Genomic DNA, 15829 nt, shown 5'->3' with positions numbered 1-15829 from the left:
AAGTTATCATAATTGCGTCGTTCGAAGCGTGTGTAGAATTTTCATTGCAAAGTTGTCCTTGTTAGAAGAAAACGGATAAACTTGAAAGAAAAATAGCTTCAGACTTTGAAATATTTGTATGATAAAACATTCTTCGAAGGCGTCGTCATGGGCAACGCAGTTGGTAATCCGGGAACTTGAAAGTAGTTCCAATGGCGGACTTCGTCATACAGCCGAGGCCAGATGTAAGTACTGGAATCTGCTGAGGTTTGCCGAGTTGTCGAAATATATCATCTAATCACACAGTCTGTACGCACTGAGGCATCGTTAAATATTATGGCAATAAATTTTGTCATATGTCATTTTAAATGCATGCTCGTTACACATCTCATATTGGTCTAGGGGCGAGTGGGTCCAGTGGTTTAACGCTGGGTGGTCTGTTGTTGAGTAAAGTGGCGTGGTTTCAATTCCTCGCTTGTGCTTGTGCGTGACAATAGGAATAGGGTCGATTGTTCAACCACGTGGGCTTTCTCCAGGTCCGCGCTAGCGAATTATTGAAATAAAATTGAACCATATGTTAGTCCCAAAATGACTCTCTCTCTCTCTCTCTCTCACACACACACACACTCTCATATTGTTCTATTCGACAATGTATTCATAATTTATTCATTGATTTGTGTATGCGCTTGGTTTAGCTCCGTGACATATGGGTGCGGTTGCTGGGTATGGAAAATGCTAAGATTCCAATCGGTGTAAAAACTACCGTGACAACCACTGGATTGACATTTCTCGTTACATTCCAATAACTTACGGCTTATTCGATCAACGCAGAGATACAAGAATTAAGATACAACATTTACGTAAACAAATAGAGATATGACCTTTATGATTTTTGTATATAATTTTAGGTATCCTCTAACTGTCGATCACATTGACGAGTATCCAGTTCATTTGGGGTTGCAGAGAACTGGGGGGGGGGGGTAAAAGAAGTTCTCATCAAAGCATTCAAATTTTCAAAAGCCAAAAAAGAAACAGGTGGAGAAAAATATGTCAGCCGTCGTATTAAATGTATGACATTATTCATTTAGAGTACAAGTCATTTATTATCCACCATTAGACATGTCAACGTAATGGGTTTATTGACTGTGTGAGGTCAGAGAAAACAAGCTGAGGAACTTGTTGTCCCAAGTCTAATATTTTATCAGTTAAAGATGCCTTCACGCGTACAAATTGTGCGATTAGATCATATATTTTGACTAAAACATAATATTTATATTATTTCATCCATCAAAAATTAATAGTGAGTGCAGGAGGACCGCACTACAGGCAAAACAAAAAACTATCCCATGACGCAAGAATCTTTTTAAGCTGCCTTGTTTGTCATTTGAGTACTTGATTTAGGGAGAATCCATTGAATGTATTTGTCGTTAGTGGCTGTCTATTTACTGCAAATCGAAGCCTAAGTAAATTTCTTGCATTATTCCCCACCAACCGTTTAATCGCAGAGTCTACTGGACATTTTCTGAGAATCCAGTATTTTTCTGTGAAGACAAGATGTTTGTATTTTATATATATACCAACATTGCCATACTTTTATTGGAAATAAATACCCTATCAATACTTTCGTGGGAATGCATCTTTAAATCAGATTTATTCCAAACAGGGATACTGCAAAATTAATATATCATTTAAAATCTCAGTCAAATTACTTCATTCTGACAGTTCATATTCTCGATTCCCAGCAATAATAAACGATGTCTTCATTTCCATTGCTTGAATCTGCAGTGTCCGTGAGTATCAGCCACTTACCGTTTAACGAAGATATGGCGGGCGGATATCTAAGCCATCCGAAAATAGGGAGTTGATAATGGGCGTGGTATGTGAATATATTTTCACGGCAAAATAACATCGTTCATATTGCTTGAGATGGCCCAATATTGAATTCTAATTCGTGTTTTTAATTTCTAATTTTATGGGAAATATTGAGTTAGGGATTTAGCTGTTAGGGTAGACACTTTTATTGAGAATAATATTCCAAATTTAATTGATATCTTTAATTACGTATTGTTAAATAAACAATATTAGCATTGGAAATAGAAAAAAATTCGGATAATACCTACGATGTTAATATTGTTATGTTATGTCCTGATGATGCCCTTGTGGCGGAAAATATTAGAATATATACCTAATAACACTTTAAGTTGGGTAGGACTCAAATAAAAGTTATATTTTGCATGTATATTATTGTGTATGTACATAAATTAGATTTATTTTTGTAAATTCTGGAGAGGAGTAAACATAGGTCTACACTGTAACAAAAATTTCCGTGAAAAAACGTAAAAAATTCCGGAAACAAAAATTACCAGGAAAATTTTATCCGTATTTGTTTTTCCTGTAATTTACAGAAATTCCTTCAATTAACATAAATTCCATTTTCAAATACAGAAAAAAAAAATCCTGGTAAATTTTGTTTCCTGACCATGAAGGTGATAAAAATTTCATTGAATTAACCATTGACTTTATACGCGTGCGTGAAATAGCTTTATTTAACGTCCGCTTCCACCGAAGTGATATCGCAAATAATTTTTAAACGTAACCTCTTTTAGCTATTATAAGAATCGAGAGCAAGGTATCACAAACCGCTACTCGTCAGTGGTTGGAGGCTTTCAGATGTAAGTTTGCGGTATTATCAATTCGCAGGTATGCAGACTCTGCCATAGAGACAAACCGACTTACACTGGCCAACCGGTTGTACTATCCGGACTTTAGCGTGCTTGATTACCAGATATTACAACCTTAACACCCGCAGCATTAAAACATACTTTTACATATTTATGAAAATACTTACAATCTGATTACCGTATGATGAATAACAATACACTTTATAGATCTTATAAATAATGGAAATTAGATATACATGTCAATTAATATACCAAACGTTACAAAATATGATTCTTCATATTATGGTTAATAAATTGAAATGAATACTATAACATGATGATTATTAGGAATGATTATATATGTATACGATTACTTATCGTTGCACCGTTTATCCCGTAAAACAACAGAATTAAGTCCATTACAGAACGGAATAAAACATTTTATCCCTAAATTTGACGGAACTTCCTTGTCATTCCACCGTTTATTCCGTAAAATAACAGAATTAAGTCCGTTATAGAAGGGAATAAAACATTTTATCCCTAAATTTCACGGAAATTTCCTGTTTAATACTGAATATTCCACAGAAATACATAAAACACGTAATTTGAAGAAATAATTCAGACAATTAACACAATTTCTCCAAAAAATATCCATCGATTAACAGAAAAAAGGTGTTAAATTACGGAATTCGGCCACAAAAAAAATGGATATTTTTTACAGTGTAGCCTGTTCCTCAATTTCAAATCATATAAAATATTATTTATAAAAAGAAAACCTAATTTGTTGGAGATTAGATAGTAAATGAAATTTCTGAATCTAATTTGTTTCCGAGTTGAAAGAAAGAAGTTCGCTGTTTAAAATAAATCTGATATCTATTTCTAGCCTCAAGAAGATATTAATAACGGTTCGTGTGATTATATCCAAATGAAATCTATTCGTGACTTTCAATATGGTTAAACATAAATTAATTTTTTGGTAATTTCTGGAGAGGAATCAACAAAGACCTAGTCTATTCCTATTTTTAATGAAATAAAATATTAGGGTTTTTTTACAAAATTATATTAGCATTAGTGTACGAATTTGATAATAAGGGTCTATTCGTATAAAAGCTGTGTGCGTTTGCAATAATCTATGGTCTTGTTAAAGGCACAGCGATTTTACCACGATCATTCCAGCCTATATTGTCTCTTTAACTTATGGTGGCCGCTGTCCGGGCAGTTGGAATTCGATATAAGAGTAGGTCATAGTGCCGCTTCTTACGTTTAGAACACCTAATACCATTTCTCATTTGAGTTCATGTTTGTTGTAACTCTTTTATAGACATTTTTGTTGTAACACTTTTATAGACATTTTTCGACATAGCTGTACTCTTTTGATATATCCAGAACATTTTCGACATAGCTGTACCATTTATAAATAAATATATCCTTAACATTTTCGATATAGCTGTAACCTACATTTTTTTTAAAAAGGGTATATCCTCAACTTTTTCGACCTTTTTTTATAGATATATCCTCAACATTGTCGACATTACTGTACTTGTTTTTTTAATAGATATATCCACAACTTTTTTTGACATAGAGTAGATTATTTTGACATAAGTTAAAACATAGCTATGTTTACTAATATATATTTTACTAAATTAATAATGCTATAGGTAGGTATATATAAATCGATTAAAAGATCGATAAATTTCTACCACTGACTTGACAAAACAATTATATCATGGAAATTTACAACTATGTATAATGTAAACCATACGACTAGTCATATATTGGGAGATTAAAAGAAAATATTATGTTTATATTTGTCACAATATGAACCGATTCAGGTAATAACATTAGGTTCATCATTCCAGTTTTTATATTACATTAAGTCGCAATATTATACAACGAGTTCCAAATGCTGATACATTAGGTTTCCTATTAATGGGGGGGGGGCTACCTAGTGCCAGATTAAGGCTCTGTCGACCCTAAGGCACATTTTGATTGCTGGCCTGAAAATACAGATATTTTGGATTCACCGATAAAAGGAAGAAAGTAAATTTAACAACAGAAAATTTATTACAAAAAAAATCAGAGCCAAATCTTTTTTGACAGTACTGTAATTACAGTAGCTAGATTTACAACTTTTTTAGTTGATTATATTTCTGTGGTCTGGATTTTTGAGCTGGTTAAATATCCTTCCCAAAGACAATTATATTTTAATTCTCTCCAGACATTTGTGTAAAATATAGACTGTAAAGTGACCTATAAAAATCACTTAGAATTTGATCGGAAATCATAAAGTATTATATAGGCACTATCTAGAAACCAAATGTAGATCGAATATACAAAAAGATACAAAAAAAACTTCAGGTACATTAAGGTGACTTTTCCTTGCTTATAACTTGAAATATGGTTTTACATCCTACTTTTCTATGTTATGAGGGTAATTCTGCCCTGGCAGCATTGCTACAATTTACTCTTTTATTAAATATTTCAACTGTCAAAGGTTTTTATAGTGTATATGAGACCTTGGTTTGTCATCCCATCCGAGCGACTATACATTGTCCCTTGGCATGTGCTACACCACTGACATGGAGGAACTATGCTGGAAAATCCAGATGAGCTTTCCGGGCCAACACCGGGATCAAAGAAGGACCTCCATGTAAGCGAGCCGACGCCTAATACTCACTCAACCACCGTGACGCCCTCTTGCTTATGACTTGTATATAAATATGTCTCTTATATTGCATTTGTTTGAAGCTTTTCAGTTATTGAAAGTATTTCAGTTTAATGAATACTTAATGTCTTTAGTGCTTGGTTTGGTTTTTATTAAATTTAAATATTTTTTTTATTGTATACCACAATTTTATTAGTATTGGATTTACCCTTTGAAATGTCCGTTTAATATTGATTTGGCATTAACTTAATTTTTCATATCATTTCATGAATAAATAATATTTCAACAAATAAACGTATTGTCATGTCATTTATCAAACATTACAGTTAAAACAGAACAAAAGGAGGGGGCTGCGTGAGAAAGCTTGCTATACTAGATATAAATTAGTTATACACAAGTTTGTGTGAAATAACACAAGTTTCAGAAATTTTAACACAAGTTTCAGAAATTTCAACACAAGTTTCAGAAATTTCAACACAAGTTTTAGAAATTCCAACACGGGTTTCAGAAATTTTTATACAGGTTTCAGAAATTTGTGTAGATTTTCACACAAGTTTCAACACAAGTTTGTGTTGTTTGATAAATTTTAACACAAGTTTTGTGTTGTTTCAACATTTAACACAAGTTTGTTTCCTATTAATGGGGGAGGAGAGGGGGTCCCACCTAGTGCCAGATTAAGGCTCTGTCGACCCCAAGGCACATTTTGATTGCTGGCCTGAAAATACAAATATTTTGGATTCACCGATAAAAGGAAGAAAGTTAAATTTAACAACAGAACATTTATTACAAAAAAAATCAGGCGTTACCACGTACTAGACAAAACAACAACAGAAAAAATAAACAATTCAGAATATGAACTGGTGGCGGAAGCTGGAAGGTCACTCGACGATAGACTAGAATGTTCCAGCGACGAATCCGGGCGTGGGCCCAAACACTTTTCCAGCTCTTTCAAATCGCTTCCCATTTTCCGAGAGGTAGCGCCTGTGGCACTGACCGCTAAAATCGCGTTTAGTTGTTTGGGTTGTCCGACAAGACACGGTCCAGTCGTGTAACCATTTGCATGTACATAAAAAAAAACCTAGTAGTCGGAATTCAATGAGAAATGCGAAAACGTTGATTTTACAAAAGAAAAGAAATAGCCTGAAAATAACCGAGAAATTGTTCTCCTTTGCTTTCCAAATCAAGTGACTGTACCACAGATGGGCCCCTGCAGTGGCAAGCATGTCCTGTTGTGTGTTCGGAAAGACATATCATGCCCCGTTGTGTGTTCGGGACGACATATCATGCCCTGTTGTGTGTTCGGAAAGACATATCATGCCCTGTTGTGTGTTCGGAAAGACATATCATGCCCCGTTGTGTGTTCGGGGCCACATATCATGCCCTGTTGTTTAACACTTTACAGTATCAGATCAACAAAGACCATAGTTTATACAAGCAGCAAGAACGAGATTATTTAACAATGCCGCAAACAGAAAGTTATATATGTGGGGTTTTAGAGATGAGATATTTTACCTGAAGTAAAATACACTATAACAGATAGGCTTCCGAGGTTAACATCATAATAATATATTGATTAAACTAAACCAATTTCAGATGTATCATAAACTAATTCGCTTGGTTTATTTCAACATTAATAAAATATATAATATTACCATAAAGGGTTCCGAGACGCAATGCGAGGTGTAGTCAGTATTAACTATATTCAGGTAATCGACCACCTGTCTGTACTGATGGACAATTAATTACCTGAACTTATAACTAGATGAATAATTAACCGCATGATCAACTATGGAATTCAGGAAATGTTGACATCTACGCGTGAGGGATTAGCCAGTGAAACCACCTTTAACGGCGACTTCTTAGCGTGCAATGGACGGAATTTGGATTTTCGCATTTGGAATTTCGAATTTCGAATCTAGTAATTTGGAATGGGTGTTTCTCCGGCCCAGGTATCTGATAGGTAAACTAGCACTAATTGGTTGTGTAAAATTACAATTTATTTAAATTCTAATTTGTTTAATTTGGAATTTGAAATTTGGAATGAGCCTTCTGGGCTTTCGTACTGACGTTATAGGGTCTAAAGCCGATCGTACGACCCCTACGTGACCTTTTAATACAACCGGTCAGATCTTCATGTAGTGTAGGCCATCCAAAGTATAAAAAAAACGAAACGAAATATAGATCTGTATTTTAATCAGATTGTAAATGGCAGAACACATAAAAATACAGTCAATGTTCCAGAAGCATACCCTGACTAGTGCCTGGCACCCACCATAACTATACAAGTACTAGAAAATAAATATTTTTGAAAGAAGCTGCAAGGTAGCGAATTTTCAAGGATGTCTTTCAAATGCCTAAGGGTGAAATGTAGACATATTTGGGTTAATAAAGATGACATAAGATATATAGCTGTATCATAACAACAATCAGACGTCTGTTATTACGTCATCAATCAATCAGTTAGTATTCAACTAGCATACATAATACCATTATATAACACTTTATAACGTAATATTAAATTTAAACGTCTGACCTGTGGTAATTTTCATATTCATTTTTGATTGTTCATTATTACATTATTGTATATTCAATTCCCAGTGTGAGTGGTTTGACCCTGAACCCGGTTCCATGCACGCGTAAAACTTCATTGGTTGCCAATCTCTTTGGTTATTAAAAGTTAAATTGTCGTTACGGAACTCTTGATCAGTCTGTGCCAATTGTGGGTACCGTAAACTCGCTTATATTGTAACTGAAAATGACACCGGTTATTCTTAAATATGGATTTGAGAGCTGGGCTACATAAAAAAATAGATCTATGAATTAAAAACTACCATAAACCTTCAATAATCTATTGAGATATAAAAATATATTTTAAGTTTCATCAAAATCGAACAAAAATTGTGACCTCTAGAGGATCCACAACCTTCGTATTACACATTTTTACACAATTGCGTAAAAGGAGCAGCCATTTTGTCGGGCAGTTTCGTTTCGATTTTCCCGAAATTCGACCTCAACTTCCAATATAGTGTACCGGTGCTGTGTTTAAAAGATTTTTAAAATCGGATAAAAATTGTGACCTCTTGGGGATCCACAAACTCAAAATGCGATTTTTCGTGCGCCCAGATCCATAATTCTAGAAATTATGGTCCGATATGCGCGAATATCAAAAGGAATCGAGATCTTTAGATTATAAAGATACGTTTCAAGTTTCATCAAAATCGGATAAAAATTGTGATTTCTAGATGGATCACGACTTAGGTATTACATACGTTTAGTCTATTTGCGCACAAGGAGCGGCATTTTGTCCGGCAGTTTCGGTCGGATATTTACGAAATTCGACCCCAACCTTCATTGAGAAGTAACGGTGATAATATTTAAAGGGTTTTTCAAATTGAATACAAATTGTGACTTCTAGAGGGTCCACGAGCTAAAAACGCGAATTTTATAACAATCAGGGGTCATAATCCAGGTATACATTCTGATATGCGCGAATATCGACAGGAACCCAGATCTTTGTGATATAAGCATAAATTTAAATTTTCATCAAAACTGGATCAAAATCGTGATCTCTAAAAGCTCCACAATCTTGATATGCCATACTTTACAGTATCTGTGTAGGAGGAGTCGCCATTTTATCCGTCAATTTCGGTCCGATTTTTCACGAAATTCGAACTCGGTCACCTTTATGGTGTTACGGTGATATATTCGAACGGTTTTTTAAATCGGATAAAAATTGTGACCTGTAGAGGGGCCACAAGCTAAAAACGCGATTTTTTGTACAAAGCGGGGCCATAATCTAGGAAGTTACGACTCGATATTCGCGAATATCAAGAGGAACCAAGATCTTTGGGTTATAAAACATACAGTTCAAGCTTCATCAAAATCGAGTGAAAATTGTGACTTTTAGTGTGTCTTCAAGGTAAGAACGTGATTTTTTGTACAATTTGAAACCATAATCTATGAAGTTACGGTCCTATCTTTGGACGATAGACCTATATTTCAAGTTTCGTCAAAATTGGATAAAAATTGTGACTTGTAGACTATCCACAAACATTATGTTAACGGACGCACGGACCCACGGGCGGACAGGGGCGACGACAATATACGTCTATATGAAAATGTGAGTGTATAAAAGGCGTATATGATGTTATAATGTAATTATCTTGTTTATTAGACTAGAACGGCTATCTACGTGGATAAAGGAAACTGGCTGAGAGCCAAAAAAAAAAAAAACATCCTCCAATGTGAGCTATAAGATCAATCAGAAAGCTAAATTCATCTTGCCAAAGAGAAGCACAGAAAAAACCCACAAAGTAATTAGAAGGAAAACGATAAATGTGACCTGTAAATTAAAGATAGAAATAATTATCTCACATGAATTGTGTTTGTTGAAATGCAATTTTCCCCAAATCCTCCTTATCATTTTTCTAAGAAACTTGAACACGAGAATGTTGATTGTTGTGCAAATCCTATGATTTTAAATGACACGTTTTACACGTAGATATAAAACTACTTACCATGCATTATCACGTCTGTCTTCATATTCTCAGAAATCTGAATAATTTATAAATGAATACATTGAAACAACCACAAAACATTTCAGTCGTAGAAATGCAAAAGTCATTTTTTTAAAAATAAATAATGTGTTGCTATCGGGTGGAAAATTCCCGGTTTGTCAAGCATTTGTTCACCTTTGTAGAGAAAAAACCTCGTGTGTGCAGGGCATCGGGTCAAACCGTGACACCGGAAGAGCTTGTAAGTTTAATCACATTCTGTAAACGTAACATGTATTCATCTGATATGTTCGTTTGTTTGTGATTTCTGTCTCTCTTGTCTGTAGATTTGTTTTGTGTAATTGTGTGTGGTGCAGTCCCCCTCCACTTTTAGAAAAAGAGCAAAATCAGTTGTAATTTCTATCAAAGTTTATAGCTATATTTATTAGATCAGCCGTAATTTATACCAATGTTAATTAAACTGAATGATATAAACAGAACGTTCTAGCGCTTATTATTGTTCAAATAAACCCTGCGAATTGGTTGATGTTACATCCCAAGTTTTAAAAAGTCGTATTTCTATCTGAAAGTTCAGGAAAGTCTCAATGCGAAAAAAAAAACAATTATCGATGATATGCAGAAATTCCAGTCCTGATGGTGTGACAAGTTTTGATGTGGCTTGGATCTTTGATAGATTTGTTTCCACTGGCTCAACTGATATTGTTTTATACTGATCTGAAAATTTATATAAATAATGGAGGACGTGGATTTGACGGTGGTGACAACAAAACATCAACACGTCAATTCGACAGACGTCTGTCTGTCAATAAATTAAATTTAAACAATGAACAGAAGAGAATGGCTTAGTTTTTAACCTGATAGCTTTGACATTAACTATGAAAATAACCATGTCGTTTTAATCTGCGGGATAGGAAATTATTCGTCCCAGAATGTTTTAAAATTTAAGCTGACGTAATAACGCAGGAATGTAAATATAATGTATTGGGTCATGGTGGACATATCTTGGTATACGGGGACGACTAAATCTATTTGTTAAGGCCAGCTCAATTTTTGTCAAGGTCGCTGAGATTTAAATAAGGTTAGGTAGGGCACATGATTGTTAGCGAGATTGTAGGTTAGGGTAAGCATTGGGGCTAGGTCCAGGGCTAGGGTTGAAATTAGCGCTAGAACTGTTTACATCTCGTGACCTATATGACGAAAAATTGAGCTGGCCTTATCATTTAGCATTAACCATAAGGGGACACCTTGTTGGCTCTTTTTGGGTTATCTTCGTACGGGCGTATTAAGTGCTTGTTTATGCAATGGTTATTTCCGTCTAAAACAGTGCTTGTCTTGACATGAATATGCATAATTTGACCTAAGCTGTTATTGTTTACACAGTATGTTGACGCCCAATTAAAGTAACGGTGCGTGACATGCATATTTTTCCGAAAATATTAAATTTCTCACGGTTTAATAGATTATTAAAAAACACAATATCAACGCGGGATAATCTCTCGTCTTGTACTCAATCAGGCTAAAAAAAACAGACCCGTTAATTGGATTTCGGGACAACGTTAAGATGGCGAATGACGTGTTACAATATTAAAATGTCGGAAAGTTCCACTACGAAGAAATGTAGCTCTGTTTTGTCACAGATTCTGTCAAGAAAAAAAGTAAAGTGCGCCAGGATAGATCGATGGAATTTCGCTTCATCATATCTTTGTAAAATGATCCATTTTTGGACATTAAGTGATTTTAATACTGGATAATCGAATAAGTTATGGTAGTTTATCTGAGAGAGAGAGAAAGAGAGAGGGGGGAGGGGTAACGCCCACTCGACACAAACTAGTACTAGCATATGGTTCAATTTTTTTCCAATAATTCGCTTGTGCGTAGGGGTATTTAGCAGTGGGAGGAAACCGGAGGATCCGGAGAAACCCCACGAGGTTGAACAGGCGACCCTACTCCTTGTTATGTACAACCGGGGAATCGAAACCACGTAAGTTTACTTAAAGATACATTATGTAAGATTTAGATAAAGAACTAGCCATTCTTGCTATAAAAGTTCGAAAGTAGATGATGTAAAATGAATAATTTGAAAATTTCATTCAAATTACTCTATTGCAAGCGAAGATATTAGCCTTTGAAGGTTTGACAGACGTGTGCAATAATTTCAACCACCGTACTGGTTGATCGAAGCTAAGTCTCGGTCCTCCATATTTGATTAAATCAAAGTATCGCTGAACCATTCTAATCTATTTAATATCGGAGAAATCTGATGCCATCGAGAGTTGATTAAGGCCTGGATCAGTTAATTAATGTCTAATTTATACTTTAGTAAACATTTCAGGCCTAAAGAAAGACCTGCAATAGGCAGATTTAGCTCCTGTATAATGCATGTTTAATGACAGATCTTATGATACAACGCGCCCATGCTAACATTCGGCCAGATAAGATAACAAGAATAACACGTCAGATTGTACCCTCACGCCCTTTTAATAAAACACAATATTAAATAGACTACATGTATATAGGTCTAGACACAGTTGTTTTATGTCATATAACACAGGGTGAGTGAAAAGGCATCATACTAGTGGTTAATAATATTTGGATGTTTAAAAAACAATTAGTGCAATAAATACGAACAAGTATTTTAAAGCGGTTTTACCAGATATGACAAGAATTTACAGCGGCAGTTTTACATTTTTCATCTTTATTCCGAACGAAATTCTGTTATTGATCAATCAACGAAAGACCTGCGCTTGAACATAGTCCCGATTGTCCAAGCGCTATTTATTTTCAAACGCTGTTGTAAACTGTACATTAATTTTAATTCATTAGACGATAATTTTAGAGAGAGAGGTGATATTTTGAAACCAAAATTATAGCGTTAGGAGGCTTACATGTCTTTTTATCTGTACTGGTTAGGCAACGCCCCTTTAATCTTTTATACTGCGCAATGTATGACCTTATTAAAGCCTGGTTATTATACAGCTTCAGTGGTTGATGGAAAAGTACACTGAAAACAAGTTATCTCATTCACAGTAGTTGTTCGACTGGTAAATTGACAGTTGAACCGTTTATATCTCAGGGACAACTAGGCAGATTTGTCAAAAATTTTCCATGCATTTAGGATGTGAAACCTTCTGACAACCTGCCGAGATATCCAAAGCGCTAGTGCCTCTTTCAACGACCTTCAATTCTATTTGGCTACATTCCGTTCGTTTGTTCCTGGAGTTTTACGTCACTTCCACCAAGGGTGATATCGTAGACAAGACTACGCTCCGTCATGTCAAGTCTTTTTATAACCCCTTCGATGCAAATTGCGACCATTTTCCTTAAATGTTTGTTACTGCGCATGCCTGAAACATTCCTTTCGTTTTAAGACTTACCATATGGACTCGAACTAGCAATTATTTGCCCATTGACTTCAATGTTAAATGGCTGTAACATCACAGGCTGTAGCTTTTTGCTAAACATTCCGTTGGTTCCAATTGTTATAGGCACAATGGGGACCAAATTTGGCAATCTCCTCATCATGATTTTGTAAGGGGTTGACCGTTTAGATTTTTTGCTACGGGGATTTGTTGTTGACTGGGGTGAAAATCTCACTTCCGACACAATGATTGCTCTGCAGAAAGACACTTTACACCGCCATCTCTCCGCTGTAAACCAGTAATACCGAAAACTGCTATGAAATTGCAAATTTGATCCCTTTTCTCCAATTCTAGACCAAAAAGTCAACCAAAAAATGCCGGAAGAGGGGGGGGGGGGAAATAAAGGGAAACATTGTCAATTTATAACTTGCACTACAGGGGAAATAATTAAAAGTCTGAGTCCAGTATCTACCAAAAACTGTAACTGCATGGTTGGTTTTGGTCGCGTCTGTGACATCAAAAATGCAATGTTTATTTAAGTATGAAGTTGAAACCGAGGTGCGAAGAAAGTTTTTAAAAGTTAATTCTAGTATAATTGTGTTATAATATACTATTCAAAAAACGTAGGGGATATTTGATTTTTAAGTGTTATTAAAGTCACCTAATGAAACTGACGAAGAAACAAATGACAAAATGAAATGAAGTTCACATTCATCGATTTATTCCAAATGATCGTTAGACTAAGTAAGGCACAGACTGACCATTATAAGGGTAAAATGATACCCGGGGTCAAACAGCAAAGTTACCACAGCATCACAACCAAGTCAGTAACGGGTAAATCCTCCTCTGTTTGCCAAATAAGCATTGATCCGACGTGGCATACTCCTAATGAGACGTCTAATGTCATTTTGGTCCAGATTGTCCCATTCCTGTTGCAACGCAGCAGCAAGTTCTTGGACATTGGCAGGACGTTGTTGACGTTGACGTAACCTCTGTCCAAGCATGTCCCAGACATGCTCGATGGGGGAGAGGTTGGGACTCAGTGCTGGCCAAGGTAATGTGGTGATGTTCTGTTGTTGGAGGTAACCTGTAACGATCCTGGCCCTGTGACATCTTGCGTTGTCATCCTGGAAGATGAAACGGCGGCCATGACGTCGTGCGAACGGCACAACATGGACTGCCAAGATGTTGTCCCGGTAGTACTGGCCTGTAACACGCCCTGCAACAACATGTAAAGCCGTTCTTCCAGCAACAGTGATGCCTCCCCACACCATAACAGAACCACCCCCCAAATCGATCATGTCTGATGACGTTAACGTCTTGGAAGCGCTCGTTTCGACGACGCCACACCCTCCTACGTCTGTCCAAAAAATCAACAGTGAACCTTGACTCATCTGAAAACATCACATTGCTCCAGCGTCGATTATCCCAGTGTTGACGATCCCTACACCAACGACGTCTTGCCTGAATGTGATGATCTCTCAAACAAGGGATCACGCGAGGACGTCGGGCGCGAAGGTGACCCCTATGCAGTCGATTCCGAATCGTCTGGCCACTCACTCTCACACCAGTGTCTGTTTGAAGACGAGCGCTGATCTGATTTGCTGTGATGACACGATTTCTCAAGGCCAAGGTACGGATAAATCGATCCTGGGCTTGAGTTGTCGCCCTTGGTCGACCTGAGCGTGGTCTGTCCTGTACAGATTGTGTATCACGGTATCTGGACCATAGCCTGCTTATGACAGACTGAGAAACATTCATCGTCCGCGCCACAACCGCCTGTGTTGTGCCGATCTGTAGCATGCCAAGGGCACGTAACCTTTCATTTTGGGTAAGCCGACGCATATCAAAATTTGTTTTCTGGTCACTAAAACAATTAAACTGATGTTTCCACCCTGGAATTCAATGCCACAATGACTGTAACATTCAAAGTTAGAGTCGTGCAAATCTTGGGTTGGACCCCCATGATGATCCCAAGCATCACCTGCATTCCATGCGGTAGCTATTGGTGCGTTTGGGCGTCACATGTAACTGGAAATGTTTCTTCTGTTAGGTTCTATAGTGACTTTTTTCGTAGTCATTTGCATATTTTAGTATTATGCCCCCAAAATCAAATATCCCCTACTTTTTTTGAATAGTATAATACTATAAAACAAACATATATGTACATGTACGAACTGTATGTTCGTGTTCATGTAATATACAAACAGGAAAGTTAATTCTAGTATAATTGTGTTATAATAATACTATAAAACAAACATATATGTACATGTACGAACTGTATGTTCGTGTTCATGTAATATATAAACAGGAACAAACTGAGCTTGTGACTTATGCCAGTTAATAAAACATACTTTTGTTTTGTCCATGACAGAAAGAACGGTCAATGTATAGTTCTAAGACATAAAGTACTATGTGGACCAGTCGCCGATATTCCTATATATAATAATATACTCTTTGTACTATATTTTATATCTTCTGTTCATTGTTTATTGTATTATTATAAGTCGGTATAAGTCGGTATATTATCGACATATCTATTATAATATGGCGTGAATGTATATTATGTCGTTTTCCGGAGATATTCCTGCATGACTATTTGACATAATATACACACAATATAAACATTAAAGGAGTTAAATCGCTAATATT

The 15829-nt window shown here is 35.9% G+C and overlaps 1 protein-coding gene across 1 annotated transcript in view; it reads right to left on the bottom strand.

Moving 5' to 3' along the window:
• Nucleotides 1-9916, bottom strand: part of LOC130010249 (sodium- and chloride-dependent taurine transporter-like) — a 46987-nt gene extending 37071 nt beyond the window's left edge. Inside the window, exon 1 of the mRNA XM_050559443.2 lies at nucleotides 9822-9916. Coding sequence (XP_050415400.1) covers nucleotides 9822-9824 — 3 coding nt within the window. The 5' untranslated portion in view covers nucleotides 9825-9916. The remainder of the gene's footprint in view (nucleotides 1-9821) is intronic.
• Nucleotides 9917-15829: the final 5913 nt, after the last annotated feature.

The sequence above is a fragment of the Patella vulgata genome, chromosome 8 (assembly GCF_932274485.2).
Source record: "Patella vulgata chromosome 8, xgPatVulg1.2, whole genome shotgun sequence".
Taxonomy (NCBI): domain Eukaryota; kingdom Metazoa; phylum Mollusca; class Gastropoda; family Patellidae; genus Patella; species Patella vulgata.
This window is presented reverse-complemented; position numbering and strand designations above follow the sequence as displayed.